The sequence below is a fragment of the Musca autumnalis genome, unplaced genomic scaffold (genome assembly GCF_047663935.1).
Source record: "Musca autumnalis isolate F117 unplaced genomic scaffold, ASM4766393v1 scaffold_1, whole genome shotgun sequence".
NCBI lineage: Eukaryota > Metazoa > Arthropoda > Insecta > Diptera > Muscidae > Musca > Musca autumnalis.
The window spans coordinates 66,550,835-66,576,253 of NW_027411644.1; the positions used below are offsets into that span (position 1 = coordinate 66,550,835).

The window sequence follows — 25,419 nt, forward strand, 5'->3', positions numbered from 1 at the left end:
GGCCGGGCCGAACTATTTATACCCTCCACTATAAAATAGTCGTAATTAAAATGGAATAATTAGATTTCTTTCACAATTTTAGGTGGAAAAAATTTTCAACCGCGGATGCCTCAAATGCCTAAATTATCTAATCTAAACAAGTATAAAAGTATCAGTCGGCCTTGGCGACAGAGATACATACTCGTATATCCTCAGCCTGTGTGAATTAAAACACTACATTCCCACAAAAAAATCTTATGTATTTAGGGGGGTTTTCAGAATTTTTTTGGGGTATGAACTTGCCGACAAAAATATGGTTTAAAGCTCAATAATTTCAGGGGGGATGTACCAAAAGGAATGGACCGACATTCTCCATTTTGGAAGTGGGTCTTATTTTGGGAGTCATTCGTTTCGATAGATATCGCGCCGACCAGTCATTTCAATTGGTCACCATATAATTTAGACCTTTGGACCATTATATCAAGAAAACATGGACTTGCCCACGACAAAACATATTATTACTGTAAACAGGCACACTGGGAGTACCTTCGGTAAAAAATTCCAAAGGATCCTCGAACAGACCTTTAACACCGCACTTAAACAAAAATGTTGAAAATTTGTGTGGGTGGTACCCCAAGGAGTGGACCGATAGGCATCACTCGAAATACCCGAGGAAAATATGTTGACGATCTTTGGTGGAGAAGTTTCGTGACCACTGAGAAGCTCAAATGTCAAACTACAGCTAGTTCGATTAAAAATTGCAGCTAAAATCTTCAAAATACCGAAAATCGGGAGGCACCGTTATATGGTGGATATAACAAAACATGGACCTATGTTCATGATTTTTGATGGAGAAGTTTCGTGACCATTGAGAACTTTAAATGTCAAATTGCAGCTACTTCGGTTAAAAATTATAGCTAGAATCATCAAAATATCGAAAATCGGAAGGTACCGCGTTATATAGGGGCTATACCAAACAATGAACCTATATCGACGATTTTTGGTGGTGAAGTTTCGTGGCCACTGAGAACCTTAAATATCAAATTACAACTGGTTCGGTTAAAAATGTAGCTAAAATTCTCAAAATATCGAAAATCGTGAGGTACAGTTATATGGGAGCTATACCAAAACATGGACCTATGTTGATGATTTTTGGTGGAGAAGTTTCGTGGCCACTGAGAACCTCAAATGTCAAATTACAGCTGGTTCGGTTAAAAAATGTAGATAAAAATTCTCAAAATACCGAAAATCGGGAGGTACAATTTTATGGGGGCTATACCAAAACATGGACCTATGTTGATGATTTTCGGTGGAGAAGTTTCGTGACCACTGAGAACCGCACATGTCAATTTGCAGCTTATTCGGTTGAAACTTTTAGCTGAATTCCTCAAAATACCTAAAATCGGGAGGTACCGTTATATGGGGGGCTATACCAAAATATGGACCTATATTGATGATTTTTGGTGGAGAAGTTTCGTGGCCACTGAGAACCTTAAATGTCAAATTACAGCTAGTTCGATGAAAAATTGTAGCTAAAATCTTCAAAATACCGAAAATCGGGAGGTACTGTTATATGGGGGCTCTACCAAAACATGGACCTATGTTGACGATTTTTGGTGGAGAAGTTTCGTGGCCACTGAGAACCTCACATGCCAAATTGCAGCTCGTTCGGTTGAAGCATTTAGCTGAATTCCTCAAAATACCGAAAACCAGGTGGTACCGTTATATGGGGGCTATACCAAAACATGGACCTATATTGACGATTTTTGGTGGAGAAGTTTCGTAACCATTGAGAACCTCAAATGTCAAATTACAGCTGGTTCGTTTAAAAAATGTAGCTAAAATTCTCAAAATACCGAAGATCGGGAGGTACCGTTATATGAGGGCTATACTAAAAAATTGAACTATATTGAGTATTTTTCGTGGAGAAGTTTCGTGACCACTGAGAACCTCAAAAGTCAAATTACAGCTAGTTGGATTAAAAATTGTAGCTAAACCCCTCAAAATACCGAAAATCGGGAGGTATCGATATATGGGGTCTATACCAAAACATGGACCTATATTGACGATTTTTGGTGTAGAAGTTTCGTGACCCCTGAGAACCTGAAATGTCAAATTACAGCTGGTTCGATTAAAAATTGTAGATAAAATCCTCAAAATATCGAAAATTGGGAGGTACCGTTCTATTGGGGCTATACCAAAATATGGACCTATATTGATGGTTTTTGGTGGAGAAGTTTCGTGACCATTGAGAACCTCAAATGTCAAATTACAGATAGTTCGATTAAAAATTGTAGCTAAAATCCTCAAAATACCGAAAATCGGGAGGTACCGTTAAATGGGAGCTATACCAAAAAATGGACCTATATTAATGATTTCTGGTGGAGAAGTTTCGTGACCACTGAGAACCTCAAATGTCAAATTGCAGCTACTTCGGTTAAAAAATGTAGATAAAATTCTCAAAATACCAAAAATCGGGAGGTACCGTTATATGGCGGCTATACCAAAACATGGACCTATGTTGATGATTTTTGGTGGAGAAGTTTCGTGGCCCCTGAGAACCTCAAATGTCAAATTACAGCTAGTTCGATTAAAAATTGTAGATAAAACCCTCAAAATACCGAAAATCGGGAGGTACCGTTATATGGGGGCTATACCAAAAGATGGACCTATATTCACGATTTTTGGTGGAGAAGTGTCGTGCCCACTGAGAACCGCAAATGTCATGTGGGTTAAAAATTTTAGCTAAAAGCCTCAAAATACCGAAAATCGGGAGGTACCGTTATATGGCGGCTATACCAAAACATGTACCTATGTTGATGATTTTTGGTGGAGAAGTTGCGTGACCACTGAGAACCTCAAATGTCAAAATGCAGCTAGTTCTGTTAAAAAATGTAGCTAAAATCTTCAAAATATCGAAAATTGGGAGGTACCGTTATATGGGGGCTATACCAAAACAAGGACCTATGTTGATGATTTTTGGTGGAGAAGTTTCGTGACCACTGAGAACCTTAAATGTCAAATTACAGCTAGTTCGATGAAAAATTGTAGGTAAAAACCTCAAAATACCTAAAATCGTGAGGTACCGTTATATGGGGGCTATACCAAAACATGGACCTATGTTGATGATTTTTGGTGGAGAAGTTTCGTGGCCACTTAGAACCTCAAATATTAAATTGCAGCCAGTTCGATTAAAATTTGTAGCTAAGACCCTCAAAATACCGAAAATCGCGAGGTACCGTTATATGGGGGCTACACCAAAACATGGACCTATGTTGATGATTTTTGGTGGAGAAGTTTTGTAGCCATTGAGAACCTCAAATGTCAAATTGCAGCTACTTCGGTTAAAAATTGTAGCTAAAATCCTCAAATTATCGAAAATCGGGAGGTACCGTTATATGGGGGCTATACCAAACAAAGGACCTATATTGACGATTTTTGTTGGAGAAGTTTCGTGGCCACTGAGAACCTCAAATGTCAAATTGCAGCTTGTTCGGTTGAAACTTTTAGCTGAATTCCTCAAAATACTGAAAATCGGGAGGTACCGTTATATGGGGGCTATACCAAAATATGGACCTATATTGATGATCATTAGTGGAGAAGTTTCGTGGCCACAGAGAACCTGAACTGTCAGATTGCAGCTAGTTCGGTTAACAATTGTAGCTCAAATCCTCAAAATATCGAAAATAGGGAGGTACAGTTATATGGGGTCTATACCAAAAAATGGACCTACATATATACACGATTTTTGAGAACCTCAAATGTCAAATTACAGCTACTTCGGTACAAAATTGTAGCTAAAACCGTCAAAATACCCACAATCGGGAGGTACCGTTATGGGGGCTATACCAAAACATGGACCTATGTTGATGATTTTTGGTGGAGAAGTTTCGTGACCACTGAGAACCTCAAATGTCAAATTGCAGCTACTTCGGTTAAATATTGTAGCTAAAATCCTAAAATGTCGAAAATCGGGAGGTACCGTTATATGGGGGCTCTACCAAAACATGGACCTACATATATTGTCAATTTTTGGTGGAGAAGTTTCGCGGCCACTGAGAACCTCAAATGTCAAATTACATCTAGTTCCATTAAAAATTGTAGCTAAAATCCTCAAAATATCGAAAATTAGGAGGTACCGTTATATGGGGGCTATACCAAAACATGGACCTATGTTGACGATTTTTAGTGGAGAAGTTTCGTGGCCACTGAGAACCTGAAATGTCAAATTGCAGCTAGTTCAGTTACAAATTTTAGCTTAAATCTTCAAAATACCGAAAATCAGGAGGTACCGTTATATGGGGGCTTTACCAAAACATGGACCTATGTTGATGATTTTTGGTGGAGAAGTTTCGTGACCACAGAGAACCTCAAATGTCAAATTGCAGCTTGTTCGGTTAAAAATTGCAGTTAAAATCTTCAAAATACCGAAAATCGGGAGGTACCTTTATATGGGCCTATACCAAAAAATGGACCTATATTCACGATTTTTGGTGGAGAAGTTTCGTGGCCACTGAGAACCTCAAACGTCAAATTGCAGCTACTTCGGTTAAAAATTGTAGCTAAAATCCTCAAAATAACGAAAATTGGGAGGTACCGTTATATGGGGGATATACCAAAACATGGACCTATGTTCATGATTTTTGGTGGAGAAGTTTCGTGACCATTGAGAACCTCAAATGTCAAATTCAAGCTGCTTCGGTTAAAAATTGTAGCTAAAATCCTCAAAATATCGATAATTGGGAGGTACTGTTATATGGGGGCTATACCAAAACATAGACCTATATTGACGATTTTTAGTGGAGAAGTTTTGTGGCCACAGAGAACCTCAAATGTAAAATTACAGCTTGTTCGGTTGAAACTTGTAGTTGAAATCCTCAAAATACCGAAAATCCGGGGGTACCGTTATATGGGGGCTATACCAAAACATGGACCTATGTCCATAATTTTTGGTCACTAGGAACCCTAAGTATCAAATTATAGCTAATTCGGTTTGAAAATTTGACTAAAAACATCAAAATACCTGAAATCGGACGGTACCGTTATATGGGGGCTATACCAAAACGTGAACCGATATAGCCCATCATCGAATTTGACCTGCCTGCAAACAAAAGACTAATCTCCCCAAAACTTCAGCGTCCTATCCCAATTTTTGTGGATGCTAGAGTGATTACCACAGATAAGCGGTAGGACGGACATGCATAGATCGAGTCGGAATTTTACCCTGATCCAGAATATATATACTTTAAAAGGTCACAATTGATTATTTCAATGCGTTACAAACGGAAAACCAAACTTAATATACCCTCCATACTATGGTAAGGAAGGTATAAAAAGCGAAAATTGCAATATTGTCACCGTTGTTGTCTTTGGTGTGTTGTGTGGGTTGTTGTTTGAAGCAAAAAAAATATGGTTTTTGGATTACGGTCTCATCACGTGTTCCTACAACAACAGAAGCGAAAAAAACAAACTTTAGTTGTTTTATGTGACAACTTGTCGGCGGCGTTGCAATGACCTTAAAAATGTTTTTGTATTTCATTTTTTTTATAAATTTGCAAAAATGTATTTTTTTACCAAGTTACGGATATCTGCCCTCCGAATGCTTTGGAATATTCCATAGAATTTTTTGAGGTGAAAATGTCCCAAAGGTTATTGAAGGACATTTAACCAGAAATTGAATAGATCTTCTCAAAGAAGACCCATAGGTCTTCTCGAAGATAACCAATAGGTCTTCCAATGGAAGATCAGTGGATCTTCTCATACCTATCAGTGAATCTTCTCTTATCTATAAGTGGATCTCCTCACATCTATCAGTGGATCTTCTCATACCGTGGCATACGTATAGGTCTTTCCATATTTATCACAATTGACGGATAAGTTTTGAAGTTTTGGTGAACCATAGGGGGTTATTCTGAACGAAAATTCCCCGCGAGTTATTGTCTTTCCACCGTTTCAACTTAAGGGAGAAAGTGAGAAAATTCATGGGGAATTTTCGTTCAGAGTAACCCCAATAATTCTTTTTTCTCATTATATTTTCCAACAAGTATCTTTCCGCTGTTATTCCCTTCCTCTACCACAGACATTTCACTCCATTTATTTTTCAAATTAACATTTTTTTTATTTTTTATATTGTTATTCAAAAATTATACACATAAAATGACGTCATTCGCCTATATTTTTAAACTTTTAAAATGTCTTTTGTTGTTGTTGAGAATTGTTTGGCTGTAGGCTTTTCATAAATAAAATTCCAATTTTGTGATTTTTTGCCACCACGGCCGACCATTTGTTTGTCTGTCTGGATTAATTATTTTTTATTATGGCTTTTGTTGTTGTTGTTGTATTATTTAAATTTTTGTATTTATGCAAAATAGATTCTTCGATGACAGTGTTGGTGGAGGGGTCACGTGTTTCATGTTACTCATTATGTCCAGTAGTTCTTAGCTGCCGCTGCCACAGCCACTGTCTTTTTGTTGTTGTTGCTGACGAAAATTGCAAACTTTTCAATTTATTTAACACCCTTCAAGTGTAAACAAATTTGAGTAGCCGGAATGTTGTTGCTGCTCGAAATTGATAAGACAACAGAACAAACAGAACAAAAGAAGACGAGGCGTTAAATATGATATTGATAGACGATGAATCATAGAGAGTGGTTAATATAATATGGGCATATTTCTACAGGTCATTGCATTGGAGATGGCTTTTTCCTATAGGAAAATTTAACGGTGAAATTTATTCGAAATTAATTTTCCTTAAGTTAGTTCATCGAGGATGACTTTTTCCTTTATGAAAGTTCAACGGAGATAACTTTTCATCAGAGATGAATGATTTTTCCTTCATCTACGATGAACTTTTCTATAGGAAAAGTCATCTACGATGAACTTTTCTATAGGAAAAGTCATCTACGATGAACTTTTCTATAGGAAAAGTCATCTGTGATGAACTTTTTTATAGGAAAATTCATCTACGATGAACTTTTCTATAGGAAAAGTCATCTACGATGGACTTTTCTAAAGGAAAAGTCATCTACGATGAACTTTTCTATAGGAAAAGTCATCTACGATGGACTTTTCTAAAGGAAAAGTCATCTCCGATGAACTTTTCTATAGGAAAAGTCATCTCCGATGAACTTTTCTATAGGAAAAGTCATCTCCGATGAACTTTTCTATAGGAAAAGTCATCTCCGATGAACTTTTCTATAGGAAAAGTCATCTCCGATGAACTTTTCTATAGGAAAAGTCATCTCCGATGAACTTTTCTATAGGAAAAGTCATCTCCGATGAACTTTTCTATAGGAAAAGTCATCTCCGATGAACTTTTCTATAGGAAAAGTCATCTCCGATGAACTTTTCTATAGGAAAAGTCATCTCCGATGAACTTTTCTATAGGAAAAGTCATCTCCGATGAACTTTTCTATAGGAAAAGTCATCTTCGATGAAATTTTCTATAGGAAAAGTCATCTTCGATGAAATTTTCTATAGGAAAAGTCATCTCCGATGAACTTTTCTATAGGAAAATTCATCTCCGATGAACTTTTCTATAGGAAAACTCATCTCCGATGAACTTTTCTATAGGAAAAGTCATCTCCGATGAACTTTTCTATAGGAAAAGTCATCTCCGATGAACTTTTCTATAGGAAAAGTCATCTCCGATGAACTTTTCTATAGGAAAAGTCATCTACGATGAACTTTTCCATGAGAAATGTCATCTTCAATGGACTTTTGCATGGGAAAAATAACCTCCAATGAACTTTTCCATGGGAAAAGTCATCTCCAATGAACTTTTCCATGGAAAAATTCATCTCCAATGAACTTTTCCATGGGAAAGTCATCTCCAATGAACTTTTGTATGGGAAAAGTCATATCCAGTGAACTTTTCCATGGGAAAATTCATCTTCAATGAACTTTTCCATGGGAAAAGTCATCTCCAATGAAAAGTCATATCCAGTGAACTTTTCAATGGGAAAAGGCATCTCCAATAAACTTTTCCATGGGAAAAGTCATCTCCAATGAACTTGTTTATGGGAAAAGTCATCTCCAATGAACTTTTCCATGGAAAAGTCATCTCCAATGAGCTGTTCCATGGGAAAAGTCATCTCCAATGAACTTTTCCATGGAAAAATTAATATCCAATGAACTTTTCTATAGGAAAAGTCATCTCCGATAAACTTTTCTATAGGAAAAGTAATTTCCAATGAACTTTTTTATAGGAAAAATCATCTCCAATGAACTTTTCCATGAACTTTTCTATAGGAAAGGTCATCTCCAATGAACTTTTTCATGGGAAAAGTCATCTCCAATGAACTTTTCCATGGGAAAAGTCATCTCCAATGAACTTTTCCATGGGAAAAGTCATCTCCAATGAACTGGTGTATGGGAAAAGGCATCTCCAATGAACTTTTCCATGGGAAAAGTCATCTCCAATGAACTTTTCCGTGGGAAAAGTCATCTTCAATGAACTTTTCCATGGGAAAAGTCATCTTCAATGAACTTTTCCATGGGAAAAGTCATCTTCAATGAACTTTTCCATGTCTTCAATAAACTTTTCCATTGTAAAAGTCATCTCCAAGGAACTTTTCCATGGGAGAAGTCATCTCCAATGAACCTTTCCATGGGAAAAGTCATCTCCAATGAACTTTTCCATGGGAAACATCATCTCCAATGAACTTTTCCATGGCAAATGCCATCTTCAATGAACTTTTGTATTGGAAAAATCATCTCCAATGAACTTTTCTATGGGAAAATTCATCTCCAATGAACTTTTCCATAGGAAAAGTCATCTCCAATGAACTTTTCCATGGAAAATTCATCTTCAATGAACTTTTCCATTGGAAAAGTGATCTCCAATGAACTTTTCTATAGGAAAAGTCATTTCCGATGAACTTTTCTATAGGAAAACTCATCTCCGATGAACTTTTCTATAGGAAAACTCATCTCCGATGAACATTTCTATAAGAAAATTCATCTCCGATGAACATTTCTATAAGAAAAGTAATCTCCGATGAACATTTCTATAAGAAAAGTCATCTCCGTTGACCTTTTCTAAAGGAAAAGTCATTTCCGATCACCTTTCCTAAAGGAAAAGTCATTTCCGATTACCTTTCCTAAAGGAAAAGTCATTTGCGACGACCTTTTCTAAAGGAAAAGACATTTCCGAAGAACTTTTTTATAGGAAAAGTCATCTCCAATGAACTTTTCTGAAGAAAAGTCACCTCTGATGATTTTTTGCTAAACTCTTCCTTTGAACTTCTCCAAGGAAACATATTGTTTCCTATGGTGTGATGTTATTTTGGCCTCTCGTCATTTAGTTACTTTCATCATCATGAAAATGCCTAATAGGGTTTCATTTCATTAGCATGAAAATTAATTCCCTCTAACCCCGAAATAATTTGCTGCTTAGAAGGGTTAATTAAATAATTGAATAATGATAATAATAATTCCACAACTGGGTATAATTATAACTGGTGTCTTAAGCGACAACCGCAATAAGCAAAAGTTGTTCCATTTATTTCCTCGTTCTTGTCTTTTTTATTATTATTTTATAACATTTTTATTGAATCCAATACTAAACGAATACTAATTCATTGCAGGAACAAGATGCCCGGCTGCCCTCATCAAGGCCATCGAGTGCGCCGGCAGAACCAAATGCCAAAGCAGCGCGTAAAGCCTCCAAAAAGATGAAAGAAGAAGCCAGGTAAGTAAGACGAGAAGACAACTTTTCAAATTCGTATTTTCATAATTGATTCTTTCTTCTTTCCCTCCCTCCCTAGACGCCAAGAAAAAGAAGCCAGCCGCCGTGAAAAAGAAGCCCGCAAAATTGAACGTGAAACAGCACGCCGTCTGGAGCGAGAAGCCGCCAAATTGGAAAAATTAAATCGTAATGCTGAAAAAATTTCCCGTAGTACCGAAAGAATGGCGGCCACACCACGTTCTGGTTCGCTGGAGAGAAGGCGTAGCGGTGAAGATTCACCGGTTCTAAATCAATCCACTGTACATGGTATAGCTAGTCCTAATCGTAGACCTACCATATTTGATGTTTTTCGGCCTCGTGCCAAATCAGATGCTAAAAGACAAAAAAATCAGCTGCTACTCGATCCACTGTCGGCAGCTGCAGCAGCCACTGGCAATGAAATGGGTAGTGCCAGTAGCACCCATTCATCGGGTGGCGGCGGTGCAACTGGTGGTGGTAGCAGCGGCGGTGTTATGAATTCCATGAAAGTAGCTTTACAAAATTCCGGCCTTATTGGTGGTGGTGGCAGTCATAAACAACATCCCGCCGTAACGATAACATCCGCAGATGGTACTACCTCCGTTAAGAATAAGTACAAAGATGGTTCGGCCCATCCGCATCAAGGTAGTGATGCTCAAGTAAGTTGAAATTGGTATTTGTTGTTGTTGGAAGGTGGATTTATGTGTCCTTTTTTCTCGTAGTATTATCACACAGTTACGGCTGTTAGACGTGCGGATGCATCCCGTTCACCAATGACCAAAGTAATGGATTTGTTTAGACATCGGTCCAATTCAGCGGCCACTGAAGCAGATAAACGTAAAGCGGTAAGTCGGAGTTCTCATTTTTCTAGATTTTTGAAATTTGGGGGATATTTTGTATTCACCTTCATGAGACGAGATGATTTTTCTTATGGAAAAGGCCAGGGGAGATTACTTTTCCTCTTGAAAAGTTCATCGGAGATGACTTTTCCCATAGAAAAGTTCATCGGAGATAACATTTCCCATATAAAATTTCATCAGAGATGTATTTTCCCATATAAAAGTTCATCAGAGATGTATTTTCCCATATAAAAGTTCATCAGAGATGACTTTTCCCATAGAAAAGTTCATCGCAGATGACTTTTCCTATAGAAAAGTTCATCGGAGATGACTTTTCCTATAGAAAAGTTCATCGGAGATGACATTTCCCATATAAAATTTCATCAGAGATGTATTTTCCCATATAAAAGTTCATCAGAGATGTATTTTCCCATATAAAAGTTCATCAGAGATGACTTTTCCCATAGAAAAGTTCATCGCAGATGACTTCTCCTATAGAAAAGTTCATCGGAGATGACTTCTCCTACAGAAAAGTTCATCGGAGATGACTTCTCCTATAGAAAAGTTCATCGGAGATGACTTTTCCTATAGAAAAGTTCATCGGAGATGACTTTTCCTATAGAAAAGTTCATCGGAGATGACTTTTCCTATAGAAAAGTTCATCGGAGATGACTTTTCCTATAGAAAAGTTCTTCGGAGATGACTTTTCCTATAGAAAAGTTCTTCGGAGATGACTTTTCCTATAGAAAAGTTCTTCGGAGATGACTTTTCCTATAGAAAAGTTCATCGGAGATGACTTTTCCTATAGAAAAGTTCATCGGAGATGACTTTTCCTATAGAAAAGTGCATCGGAGATGACTTTTCCTATAGAAAAGTTGATCGGAGATGACTTTTCCTATTGAAAGGTTTATCGGAGATGACTTTTCCTATAGAAAAGCTGATCGGAGATGACTTTTCCTATAGAAAAGTTCACCGGAGATGACTTTTCCTACAGAAAAGTTCATCGGATATGACTTTTCCTGTAGAAAAGTTCATCAGCGATGACTTTTCCCATATAAAAGTTCATCGGAGATAACATTTCCCATATAAAAGTTCATCAGAGATGTATTTTCCCATATAAAAGTTCATCAGAGATGACTTTTCCCATAGAAAAGTTCATCGCAGATGACTTTTCCTATAGAAAAGTTCATTGGAGATGACTTTTCCTATAGAAAAGTTCATCGGAGATGACATTTCCCATATAAAATTTCATCAGAGATGTATTTTCCCATATAAAAGTTCATCAGAGATATATTTTCCCATATAAAAGTTCATCAGACATGACTTTTCCCATAGAAAAGTTCATCGGAGATGACTTTTCCTATAGAAAAGTTCATCGGAGATGACTTTTCCTATAGAAAAGTTCATCGGAGATGACTTTTCCTATAGAAAAGTTCATCGGAGATGACTTTTCCTATAGAAAAGTTCTTCGGAGATGACTTTTCCTATAGAAAAGTTCTTCGGAGATGACTTTTCCTATAGAGAAGTTCATCGGAGATGACTTTTCCTATAGAAAAGTTCATCGGAGATGACTTTTCCTATAGAAAAGTGCATCGGAGATGACTTTTCCTATAGAAAAGTGCATCGGAGATGACTTTTCCTATAGAAAAGTTGATCGGAGATGACTTTTCCTATTGAAAGGTTTATCGGAGATGACTTTTCCTATAGAAAAGTTGATCGGAGATGACTTTTCCTATAGAAAAGTTCACCGGAGATGACTTTTCCTACAGAAAAGTTCATCGGATATGACTTTTCCTGTAGAAAAGTTCATCAGAGATGACTTTTCCTATAGAAAAGTTCATCGGAGATGACTTTTCCTATAGAAAAGTTCATCGGGGATGACTTTTCCTATAGAAAAGTTCATCGGAGATGACTTTTCCTATAGAAAAGTTCATCGGGGATGACTTTTCCTATAGAAAAGTTCATCGGGGATGACTTTTCCTATAGAAAAGTTCATCGGAGATGACTTTTCCTATAGAAAAGTTCATCGGAGATGACTTTTCCTATAGAAAAGTTCATCGGAGATGACTTTTCCTATAGAAAAGTTCATCGGAGATGACTTTTCCTATAGAAAAGTTCATCGGAGATGACTTTTCCTATAGAAAAGTTCATCGGAGATGACTTTTCCTATAGAAAAGTTCATCGGAGATGACTTTTCCTATTGAAAGGTTTATCGGAGATGACTTTTCCTATAGAAAAGTTGATCGGAGATGACTTTTCCTATAGAAAAGTTCACCGTAGATGACTTTTCCTACAGAAAAGTTCATCGGATATGACTTTTCCTGTAGAAAAGTTCATCAGAGATGATTTTTCCTATAGAAAAGTTCATCGGAGATGACTTTTCCTATAGAAAAGTTCATCGGGGATGACTTTTCCTATAGAAAAGTTCATCGGGGATGACTTTTCCTATAGAAAAGTTCATCGGAGATGACTTTTCCTATAGAAAAGTTCATCGGAGATGACTTTTCCTATAGAAAAGTTCATCGGAGATGACTTTTCCTATAGAAAAGTTCATCGGAGATGACTTTTCCTATAGAAAAGTTCATCGGAGATGACTTTTCCTATAGAAAAGTTCATCGGAGATGACTTTGCCTATAGAAAAGTTCATCGGAGATGACTTTGCCTATAGAAAAGTTCATCGGAGATGACTTTGCCTATAGAAAAGTTCATCGGAGATGACTTTGCCTATACAAAAGTTCATCGGAGATGACTTTGCCTATAGAAAAGTTCATCGGAGATGACTTTGCCTATACAAAAGTTCATCGGAGATGACTTTTCCTATACAAAAGTTCAACGGAGATCTTTTTTCCTATACAAATTTCATCGGAGATGACTTTTCCTATAGAAAAGTTCAACGGAGATCACTTTTCCTATACAAAAGTTCATCGGAGATGACTTTTCCTATAGAAAAGTTCATCGGAGATGACTTTTCCTATAGAAAAGTTCATCGGAGATGACTTTTCCTATAGAAAAGTTCATCGGAGATGACTTTTCCTATAGAAAAGTTCATCGGAGATGACTTTTCCTATAGAAAAGTTCATCGGAGATGACTTTTCCTATAGAAAAGTTCATCGGAGATGACTTTTCCTATAGAAAAGTTCATCGGAGATGACTTTGCCTATACAAAAGTTCAACGGAGATCACTTTTCCTATACAAAAGTTCATCGGTGATGACTTTTCCTAAGGAAAGTTCATCGGAGATGACTTTTCCTATTAAAAGGTTTATCGGAGATGACTTTTCCTATAGAAATGTTGATCGGAGATGACATTTCCTATAGAAAAGTTCGAAGGTCTTCGATTAGTCAATATCCACTATGACTGTTCCGTCGCCCGGTCCGGTCTGGTTCAGTCCTATGTGTTGTTGTAGCAGTGTTTATTATTATGTTTGTATGTTCGTTCTTCTGTTCAATCTGGCTGGAGTAAGATGAGTAGGTCTGGCGGGGCAGTTGAAAAGGGTTTTGCGTCGTGCAGGCCCATGCCGCATACCCTGGAAGGATGGAAGATAGGACCTCAGTCACGTTTGTCGACGTTACGTTGACTGACCCGAAGAGGTGCGCAAGTTATTTCAATCGACAGTTTGTCGAGCACGTCGAGAGTGACAGGGCGAAGAGGAGAGTATTACGTCGCATCAGATCTCTTTCTGCCGAGGATGAACCACCATCGTTTACAATGGATGATGTTGCGAATGCCGTCAGGAACGCTAAATCATCCAAAGCGTTGGACCCTGATGGAATCTCCATGGTAATGCTAAAGCAGCTGGATGAGCCGGGAGTGGAGTATCTTACTAAAGTTCTCAACTTTTCGCTAGCCTTCCCGAAGTCTGGAAAATAGACAGGGTGGTCCCGCTACGGAAGCCAGGCAAGGATGCCAGCAAAAGTGAATCGTACAGGCCGATTTCGCTTTTGTCGCCCCTAGCAAAGACCCTTGAGGCCTTTGTCCTCCCCAGTATCAGAAATAGCTATCAAGTTGCCAATCATCAGCATGGATTCCGCGTGCACGCCATCTACACACATATTTGTCAGGGACTCAACCGGAGACCGCCGTGTGATAGAACAGTAATGGTGGCGCCTGACTTATCAAAAGCCTTTGATACAGTCAGGCACTCCACGCTGTTTGGGGACATTGAGCAGACAACACTCCGGCCAAGCTCGAAACGTTGGATAGCCAATTATATGTGTGGACGCCAGGAACACGAAGTCCAAACCCCGTAGATTGGAACAGGGAGTTCCCCAAGGTGGGGTGATATCTCCGGAACTGTTTAACCTCTACCTCTCCTATATTCCGCCCCCTCCAGACGGCATTGAGATCGTAACGTATGCGTATGATTGCACGATCCTGGCGTCAGGTAACTTCCCTGACCTGAATCTACAGCCACTCTGTTCACCACATGGACAGGGCAGTTTGGAAGAGAATAGAATGTCGTGGTCGACGGTAGCAGAATTCCGACCACAAACTGCACTAAAATTTTAGGGGTCACATCTATCTGCGACAAACTGAAAATGTCCTCAATTCCCTAGCCGGCAGCACTTGGGGTGCAGATAAAGAAACCTTGTTGACCACATATAACGCGATAGGTCGGTCTGTGGTAAGCTATGCGGCGCCAGTTTGGTCCCCGGGATTATGTGATACGAATTGAAAAAAGATTCAAACCTGTCAGAATGCCGCCCTGAGAACAGCAACAGGGTGCCTCCTCAAGTCGTCAGTGGACCATCTACATGAGGAGGCAAATATTCTTCTAGTAAAGCAATTCGAGATGCTTTCTTGCAGTAGGTGCTTGGGTGTTACCGTGAGAGTCATCCCAATCACCATCTGCCGGCTAGGCCCGACACATTCAGGCATATCAGGAAGGATATTCATGCTCTAGTGAGGGAGGTCCAACAATATAGGAGAGAACCCCTAGATCAACAGGCATATGGATGCAGTTGCTAAAGCCATAAGCAAATAAAGTGTGAATAAAGTCCTCGGAGTACATCCCCCATATATCGCAGCTGGGGAGCGTCAGCTGCCACGACAAACCAGAGTAGTTTTGGCTCAACTACGCTCGGGATATTGCAGTCCTATGTGTGAATATGTCGTGTAAATCTGTTGTAGTACTATGGTTTTTCCGGAATCCATGCTGATGTTTGGCAACCGAGGAACAACTACTCATCATTGGTAGTATTAGTGCATCAAGAGACTTCCTTGCTGGCAACAGAATGGAAATCCAATGCCAATACGCCTCAGCTGATATCCTTGCGTGGCTTTATTAGCGAGACCATCTTGTTGACTTTCTAGACTTCAGGCACAATGTGGGTGGATGACAAACAACATGTTGAGAATTTTGGTGAGTAACTCAACTCCTCGCTAACTTAGCTGTTAGAACATTAACATGAAGATTCGATTCTGTCAGGGCCCAATGCTTTGAATGATTTAGCGTTCCATGCGGCAATATTTTAAACTATTTATTCTGATAGAATACAACATGTGGATAATCATTGGCCAGATCTACATCCTTATATAAACAAATTCAACAAAATATTGCAATTTATCCCACAACATTGTGCAATTGAGTGAAAAGATTAAGCAGTTTCCGCAGTTTCACCTACAAAAAAGAAGCACACTACCATCTCTGTCTATACCATTCATGGTCTATGTCTGTGATTGGTCTATGGTTTTACACCACACCCGCTGTTGCGGCCGTTGTTACATTATTATTTCACCAGACTGATGTGGTTGATATCTTCGATGTGATTACAAACCACTTTAGCAAAGACTTCGTTCATTTACTCTGAGTTAGATATGGTGAATATTGTCTGAGGTGAATTAATAGCAGTAAGCACAATTATTACTATTATACTCTAGATGGCGCTCTGCAACTTTATTGAAATTAAAAAAAAACATTTTAATTGCTATAGGGACATTTTAATAATATTTCAAATAAATAGGCAAATCACAGAAATTACTTAGGTGGCTTTTATTTTTTATTTTCACAAAAAATCGAAATTAAAAAATAATCGACAGCAACATTTAATAAACTGCCATTATAGAAGTTATTATCGTGCAACAATTTTAATCCTTATGTTTTACATTAAAAATGTATTTTTTATTTATTATATTTTGTTTGAAAACAGAAACAGTAATTTAATTCCCCACAAATGCGACCTCATTATTGACATTTCCGTTTGTAGGTGGTCGGTCGGTCACACGTTTCATTGAAATTGATTTACATCTTAAAAACATTACCAAATTTGTCCATCGGTCCAGTCGCACATTATTATTATCGCTCGTTGATGTATTTATTGACTGATTTTGAACACTTAACATTCAAATTTGCGAAATTATTTTGGACAGCTCAAAAGTAATTGAAATCTCTTTAACACGGTTGCAGAGAGGCACGCACAAGTGTGCCAAATTCACAAAATTATGGAGATGTGAAAAAGTGAGATATTCCACTACATGTTCATAAATGTAGTACATCTGCCCCCGCATTGACTTTGGAGTTGGTTTAGTCTGTCAATTTGTATTATTGTTCTTGTTGTTTTTTTTTTCTATGGCATGTGTTAATGATTTTTGGAACTGATTTTTTGGATAATTAAATGTTATTTTGGGTCTATTATTTTTAAATATATTTTTTCTTGCTTCTATACGAAATCTTTCTGTTTTCTTCGTAAAAAATACTTATTGGCGGTCTTTTGTAGATAGAAGACCTCAAAGACGTCTTCTATAGCAAAATTTAGAGCTTCCTTACCTAGGACCGAATGCAAAAATTCGTGGTATTCATTAAAGTACCTTAAGATCAGGCGGCTATAAACTTTCAAAAGCGATATAATGTTGAGCCTATAACCTGGATTACACCTACTTATCAGCTGGATGTATACGTAAAGCAAATCTGATAAGTCTGCATTTCATCAAAGAAGACCCTTCAGACGTCTTCCATAGGTGGAAGATCTACATATAAGAATCCTGCCCTAGCTAGAGCACCTTTCAGTAGTGCGATTCTCTTAACACATTTTTTGAGCTACCGACAAAAATCGGTAAAATTAAAATGCTTATAATTTCGGTAATTAACGACATTTTTCGGTAAGTTAGCGGCAAATAAAAAGTAGTTGTAAAGTTTCCGATAGCAAGAGTGTTGTCAACTTTTATTTGAACTTTTCGTTCATAATTTTGCGTTTAAATTTTAACGATTTTTGTCGGTGGCTCAAAAATGTGTTAGAGAATCGCACTACTGAGGTCCCTATAGAAATAAGGATGTCTTTTGTAGATAGGAGATCTTTCATATGTCTTCTGTGGCGTGAAGATCTATCAGAGATCTTCGTAAGCTATAAGCCCTTTTTTTAGACTCAAGTCATTTGTATAGAGCGCCTTTCATATGTCTTATATATGTAGTCTTCATAGGTAGAAGATCTTTCAGTCTTTCCATAGCCCGACACCTTTCAAATTATTCTGTTGTTAGAAGCCATTCACAGGTATTCTGTGGTCAGTAGAACTCTGAAAGATTTTTTGAAAACGGAAGATCTCTGAAATGTCTTCTAGTTATAGAAGATCTCTGCAAGGCCTGCTAGCTATAGAAACCCTCTGAAAGCTCTTCCGGCTATAGAAGACCTCTGAAAAGTATTCTATCCACAGAAGACCTAATGAAGGTTCTTTATATACAAAAAGCCTCTAAAAGGTCTACAATATAAAGAAGATATCTAAAAGGTATTCCCTCAATAGAAGACCTCTGGAAGGAACTCCATCCATAGATGAGCTTTGAAAGGTCTTCTATCCATAGAAGACCTCTGGAAGGTCTCTGAAAATCATCCTTGCTACAGGGAACCTCTAAAAGGTCATCTATTTACAGAGGACCACTGAAAAGATGTCGTTCCATCGAAGATCTATGAAACCCCATGAAGGGTCGTTCATCCATAGAAGATATGTGAAGGGTTAAAGACTTTCGGCTATTGAAGACCCGTAAAGAGCCTTATGGTTATAGAATCCCTCTGAAAGGTCTTTTGGTAGTTGTTGTTGTAACAGTGTTTATTATTATGTTTGTATGTTCGCTCTTCTGTTTAACCTGGCTCTGGGTCTATCTCCAGTTCCAGGAAAGTGTCTGCTTCGATGGGGTGTAAACACAGATCCACTGGAGTTAGATGAGTAGGTTTGGAAACAGTTGAAAAGGCGTTTTGTGTCGTGCGGGCCCATGCCGCATACTGGGCACGGCGCAGTCGATTTCCGCCCAATAAGAATTTAGCCGACTGCAATATCCCGAGCGTAATTGAGCCAAAACTACTCTAGTTTGTCGTGACGTCGTTGACGCTCCTCAGCTGCGATAGATGGGGGATGTACTCCGAGGACATTATTCACACTATACATGCTTATGGCCTTAGCAACGGCATCCTTGCTATTTAAACCTGCTTGATATGCATGTTGATCTAGGGGTTCTCCTCGTTGGACCTCTCCCTCTAGAGCGTGTATATCCTTCCTGATGTGCTTGAATGTATCGGGCATACCCACTGGATGGTGATTGGGATGGCTCTCACGATAATACCCAAGCAAGTACTGCAACGAAAGCATCTCATTGTGTTGCTGTACTTGAAGAATCTTTGCCTCCTCATGCAGATGGTCCACTGAAGACTTGAGGAAGCACCCTGTTGCTGTTCTCATGTCGGCATTCTGACAGGTTTGAATCTTTTTGCAATTCGTATCACATAATCCCGGGGACCAAACTGGCGCGGCATAGCTTACCACAGACCGAACTATCGCGTTATATGTGGTCAACAAGGTTTCTTTATCTGCACCCCAAGTGCTGCCGGCTAGGGACTTGAGGACATTGTTCCTACTTTTCAGTTTGTTGCAGATAGATGTGGCGTGCGCGCACCACTTGAAAGTAGTGTCGAATGTTACCCCTAAACTTTTGCGGCAATTTGTGGTCGGAATTCTGCTACCGTCTACCACGACATTCAATTCTTTTCCAAACTGCGCTGTCGATGTGGTGAACAGAGTGGCTGTAGATTTTCTGGTGGAAATCTGCATATTCCTCGAGTGGAAAAAGGTGTAAGATCGGTTAAATAGGTGTTCAGTCTCTCACATTCATATGTCATCAGGGAAGGTAACTGACGTCTGCAGGGGGCGCAGTACAGGAGGGGTAGATGTTAAACAGTTCCGGAGATATCACCCAACCTTGGGGAACTCCCTGTTTCACTCTACGGGGTTTGGACTTCTTGTTCATGAATTCCACGTACGACTGGCGTCCACACATATAATTGACTATCCAACGCTTCAAGCTTGGCCGGAGAGTTGTCTGCTCAATGTCCTCAAACAGCGTGGAGGGCCTGACTGTATCAAAAGCTTTTGATAAGTCAAGCGCCACCATCACTGTTCTGTCGCACGGCCGTCTCTGGTTTAGTCCTTGACAAATATATGTGGTAATGGCGTGCAGCGCAGTTGTCGTGCTGTGCTGCTTACGGTATCTATGCTGATGATCGGCAACTTGATAGCTATTTCTGATACTGGGGAGGACTAAGGCCTCAAGGGTCTTTGTTACGGGCGACAAAAGCGAAATCGGCCTGTACGATTCGCTTTTGCTGGCATCCTTGCCGGGCCTCCGTAGTGGGACCAACCTGCCCATTTTCCAGACTTCGGGAACAATGAGGGTGGATAGCGACAAGTTGATAACTTTAGTGAGATACTCCACTCCCGGCTCATCCAGCTGCTTCAGCATTGCCATGGAGATTCCATCAGAATGATTTAGCGTTCCTGATGGCATTGGCAACATAGTCCATTGTAAACTGTGGTGGTTCATCCTCGGCAGGAATAGATCTAATGCGACGCAATACTCTTCTCTTCGCTCTGTCACTCTCGGGGTGCTCGACAAACTGTCGATTGAAATAAGTTGCCCCAAAACATTGTGCATTGTGAAAAGATTAAGCAGTTGCCGTTAGGGCGACACCTACAAAAAAGAAGCACACTACAATCGCTTTGTCTATACCATTCGTTCGTCTATGCATTAGTCTATGGTTTTACACCACACCCGCTATTGCGGCCGTTGTTACATTATTATTTCACCAGACTGATGTGGTTGATGTCTTCGATGTGATTACAAACCACTTTAGCAAAGACTTCGTTCATTTACTCTGAGTTAGATATGGTGAATATTGTCTGAGGTGAATTAATAGTATTAAGCATAATTGATACTATTATCCTCTAGATGGCGCTCTGCAACTTTATTGAAATTAAAAAACATTTTAATTTATATAGGTACATTTTAATAATATTTCAAATAAATAGGCAAATCACAGAAATTACTTAGGTGGCTTATATTTTTTATTTTCACAAAAAATCAAAGTAAAAAAAATAATCGACACCAACATTTAATAAACTGCCATTATAGAAGTTATTATCGTGCAACAATTTATATCCTTATGTTTTACATTAAAAATATATATTTTTATTTGATATGTTTTGTTTGAAAACAGAAACAATGATTTAATTTAATTCCCCACAAAGGCGACCTCATTATTGACATTTCCGTTTGTAGGTGGTCGGTCGGTCACACGTTTCATTGAAATTGATTTACATCTTAAAAACATTTACCAAATTTGTCCATCGGCCCAGTCGCACATTATTATTATTATCGTTCGTTGATGTATTTATTGACTGATTTTGAACACTTAACATTCAAATTTGCGAAATTATTTTGGACAGCTCAAAAGTAATTGAAATCTCTTTAACACGATTGCAGAGAGGCACGCACAAGTGTGCCAAATTCACAAAATTATGGAGATGTGAAAAAGTGAGATATTCCACTACATGCTCATATAGTATGTAGTATCTGCCCCCGCATTGACTTTGGAGTTGGCTTATTCTGTCAATTTGTATTATTGTTGTTGTTTCTTTATGGCATGTGTTAATGATTGTTGGAACTGATTTGTGGATAATAAGCTGTTATTTCGGGTCTATTATTTTTAAATATATATATTTTTTCTTGCTTCTATACGTAATCTTCCTGTTTTCTTTGTAAAAATACTTATTGGCGGTCTTCTGTAGATAACAGCTCTCAAAGACGTCTTCTATAGCAAAATGTAGAGCCTCTTTACTTAGGACCGAATGCAACAACTCATGTTGTTAATTAAAATACCTTAAGATCAGGCAGCTATGAACTTTCAAAAGCGGTATAATGTTGAGCCTATCACCTGGAGTACACCAAATTATCGGCGGGATGTATACGTAAATCGAATCCAACTCGGAAGTTCCATACCTGACTGCTACGCCGACAGATTCCATGTACGGGTCATTAGAGCCGGACTCAAGTGGGATATGTCTGTATTTTACAGAAAAAAGCCCGTATGCTATCTTGTGTAACTAAACGACATTTCAGACATCTTCTATAGATGGAAGACCTACATATAAGAGTCTTTCCTTAGCTAGAAAACCTTTCTGAGGTCTTTATAGAAATACGACCTTTAGGCTATCTTTTGTAGATAGGAGATCTTTCATATATCTTCAGTAGCTTGAATATCTATCAAAGATCTTCGTACTCTAGTAGCCCTTTCGGGTAGAAGACCTTTCGGAAGGCATTTAAAGGTCTTCCGTAGTTTAAAGATATTTCAAAGACTTTCTATAGCTAAAAAAGAATTCCCAAGACGCCTTAGCTAGAAGAACTTTCCGATATTCTATAGACTCTTATATAGAAGACCTTTCAGATAGCTTATATATGTAGTCTTCATAGGTAGAAGACCTTACAGGTATTCCATAGCTAGAGAACTTTCAGAGATTTGCTGTGAATAGAAACCATTCAGAGGTAATCTCTCGACAGAAGACCTCTGAAAGATCGTTTTGACTACAGAAGACCTCTGCAAGGCCTCCTCTCTATAGAACCCTTCTGAAAGGTCTTCTAGCTTTTAGAACCTCTCTGAAAGGTCTTCTGGCTGCAGAAAACCTCTGAAGGGTCTGTCTGTCTGTCTTTAGAAGACTCTTGAAAAGTATTCTGAGAATAGAACCTCCCAAAAGGTCTTCTGGCCCAGAGAATGTCTCTGAAAGGCCTTTTGACTTTAAAATTACTTTGAAAGGTCTTCAGACTATATATGAGCCTCTGATAAGTATTTAGCCTCTGAAAAGTATTCTTCTGCGTAAGACCTATTAAAGGTCTTCTATCTACAAAAAGCCCCTGAAAGATCTTCAATATATAGAAGACCTCTGATAAATATTCTATCCATAGATGACACCTGAAAGTCTTTCATACAAAGAAGACCTCTGAAAGGTATTTTATCCATAGAAGACCTCTTCTGCTTCTAGAAGACATCTGAAAGCCCTTATTGGCTATAGAAGACCTCTGAAAGGTGTTTTTACAATAGAAGACCTCTAAATGGTATTCTAAATATAGAAGACCACTGAAGGGTCCCCCGAAAAGCTAATGAAGGTCTTCTATCTACAAAAATCCTCGGAAAGATCTTCAATCTATAGAAGACATCTCAAAGTTCATCTGGTAGTAGAATACCTCTGAAGGGTCATATGTTTATAGAAAACCTCCGTAAGGTCCACAAACCATAGATTACATTTGGAAGGTCTTCTGGCTGTAGAACGGCATCTAAACGGCATTATGTTTATAGGTAGCCTCTGAAAGGTCTTCTGACTATAAAAAACCCTCGAAAGTTCTTTAAGATAAAGATGAGCTCTGAAAGGTCTTCTGGCTATGGAACGCCTCTGAAAGGACTTCTGGCTATTGAAGACATCTGAAAGGCCTTTTGTTCATTTAAGACCTCTGAAGGTCCTCTGCCTATAGATGACCTCTGAAAAGTCTTCTATCCACAGAAGCCCTCTTACAGGTCTTCTGGCTCTAGGAAACCTCTTAAAGGACTTTGGGATATAGAAGACCTCTGGCTATGGAACCCCTGAGAGGTCTTCTGGATATGGAAGACCTATGAATGGTCTTCTGACTATAGAACCCTCTAAAAGTCTTCTGTCCATTGAAGACCTTTGAAGGACCTCTGGCTATAGATGACCTCTGAAAAGTCTTCTATTCATAGAAGACCTCTGACATGTCTTCTGTTATAGAAAGTCCTCTGGCTCTAGAAGACCTCTGAAGGTCCTCTGGCTACAGATGACCTCTGGAAAGTCTCATATCCATAGAAGACCTCTGAAAGGTCTTCTATGGATATGAAATACTTTTGAAAGAGTTTTTGGTTATAGAAGTCCTCTGAAAAGTCTTCTGGCTATAGAAGACCTTTGAAAGGTATTCGGACTGTAGAAGACCTCTGAAAGATCTGCTGGCTATAGAAACCTCTGAAAGTTCTTTAATATACAGAAGACCTCGGAAAAGTCTTGCTTTTTTAGAAGACCTTTGAGAGGTCTTGTGGTTATGGAAGACCTATGGAGAGTCTTCTAGCGGTAGAAGATTCCTAAAAGGTCTTCTGACTATCGAAGATCTCTGAAATGTCTTCTGACTATGGAAGACTTCTGAAAGGTCCCGTGGTCCACTCAAAAGTCTTCTGGTAGAAGGCCTCTGAAAAGCCTTCTAGCTGAAAGGTTTTCTGACTACAGAAGATCTCTAAAAGCTCTTCTATCTAGAGAATACCCCGGAAAGGTCTACAATCCATAGAATAACCTTCTGACCTCTGAAAGGCCTTCTGGCCATAGATGATCTCTGAAAGGTCTTCTGGTTATAGAATACTTCTGAAAGGTCTTCTATTCATAGGAGACCTCCAAAGGTCCTCTGGCTATAGGAGATCTCTGAAAAGTCTTCTATCCATAGAAGACCTCGGACAGGTCTTCCATCCATGGAAGACATAAGGAAGGTCTTCTGGCTATTGAAGGCCTCTGAAGGTCCTCCGACTATATAAAACCTTTGAAATTTCTTTTTGCTACAGAAGGACTCTAAAAGGCATTCTTTAATATACAGAAGACCTCAGAAAGGTCTTGTTGTTATAGACGACCTCTGAAAAGTGTTCTGGTTATGAAAGTCTTCTGGAATGAAAGGTTTTATGGCTGTAGAAGACCTCTGAAAGGTTTTCTGACTACAGAAGATCTCTAAAAGCTCTTCTATTTATAGAAGACCTTCGAAAGGTCTACAATCCATAGTATAATCTTCTATCCATAGGAGATCTCCGAAGGTCCTCTGGCTATAGAAGATCTCTGAAAAGTCTTCTATCCATAGAAGACCTCTGACATGTCTTCCATCCATGGAAGACATCAGGAAGGTCTTCTAGCTATTGAAGGTCTCTGAAGGTCTTCCGACTATATAAGACCTATGAAATTTATTTTTGCTACAGAAGGACTCTGAAAGAATATACAGTTGACCTTGGGAAGGTCTTGTTGTTATAGACGACCTCTGAAAGGACTTCTGGTTATGGAAGACCTCTGAAAGGTCTTCTGGTTATAGAAGACCTGTGGAGAGTCTTCTGGCTATCGAAGACCTCTTAAATGTCTTCTGACTATGGAAGACTTCTGAAAGGACCCCTGGTCCACTGAAAAGTCTTCCAGTATGAAAGCTTTTATGGCTGTAGAAGATCTCTGAAAGGTTTTCTGACTAAAGCTCTTCTGTTTATAGAAGACCTCGGAAAGGGTTCATAGAATAACCTTCTGACCTCTGAAAGGTCTTCTGGCCACAGAAGACCTCTGAAAGGCCTTCTGATTATAGAATACTTCTGACTATGAATACCTCTACAAGATCTTCTATCCATAGGAGACCTCGGAAGGTCCTCTGGCTGCAGGAGATCTTTGAAAAGTCTTCTATCCACAGAAGACCTCTGACAGGTCTTCTATCCATGGAAGACATCTCTGAAGGTCTTCGGACTATAGTATGAAAGGTCTTTTTGCTACAGAAGGACTCTGAAAGCTATTCTGTCCATAGCAGACCTCTTAAAAACTTTCTGGCAGTAGATGTCTATGAAAGCTTTTG

General features: G+C 38.8%; 1 protein-coding gene across 4 annotated transcripts in view; it reads left to right on the forward strand.

The window, feature by feature from the left end:
* The window catches only part of SNF4Agamma (SNF4/AMP-activated protein kinase gamma subunit), a 501,567-nt gene that overhangs the window by 194,153 nt on the left and 281,995 nt on the right, over positions 1–25,419 (forward strand). For all 4 annotated transcript variants that reach the window (XM_073979972.1, XM_073979982.1, XM_073979993.1 and 1 more), the window contains 3 exons: positions 9,566–9,669; positions 9,746–10,343; positions 10,407–10,529. In XM_073979972.1, coding sequence (XP_073836073.1) covers positions 9,566–9,669; positions 9,746–10,343; positions 10,407–10,529 — 825 coding nt within the window. The remainder of the gene's footprint in view (positions 1–9,565; positions 9,670–9,745; positions 10,344–10,406; positions 10,530–25,419) is intronic.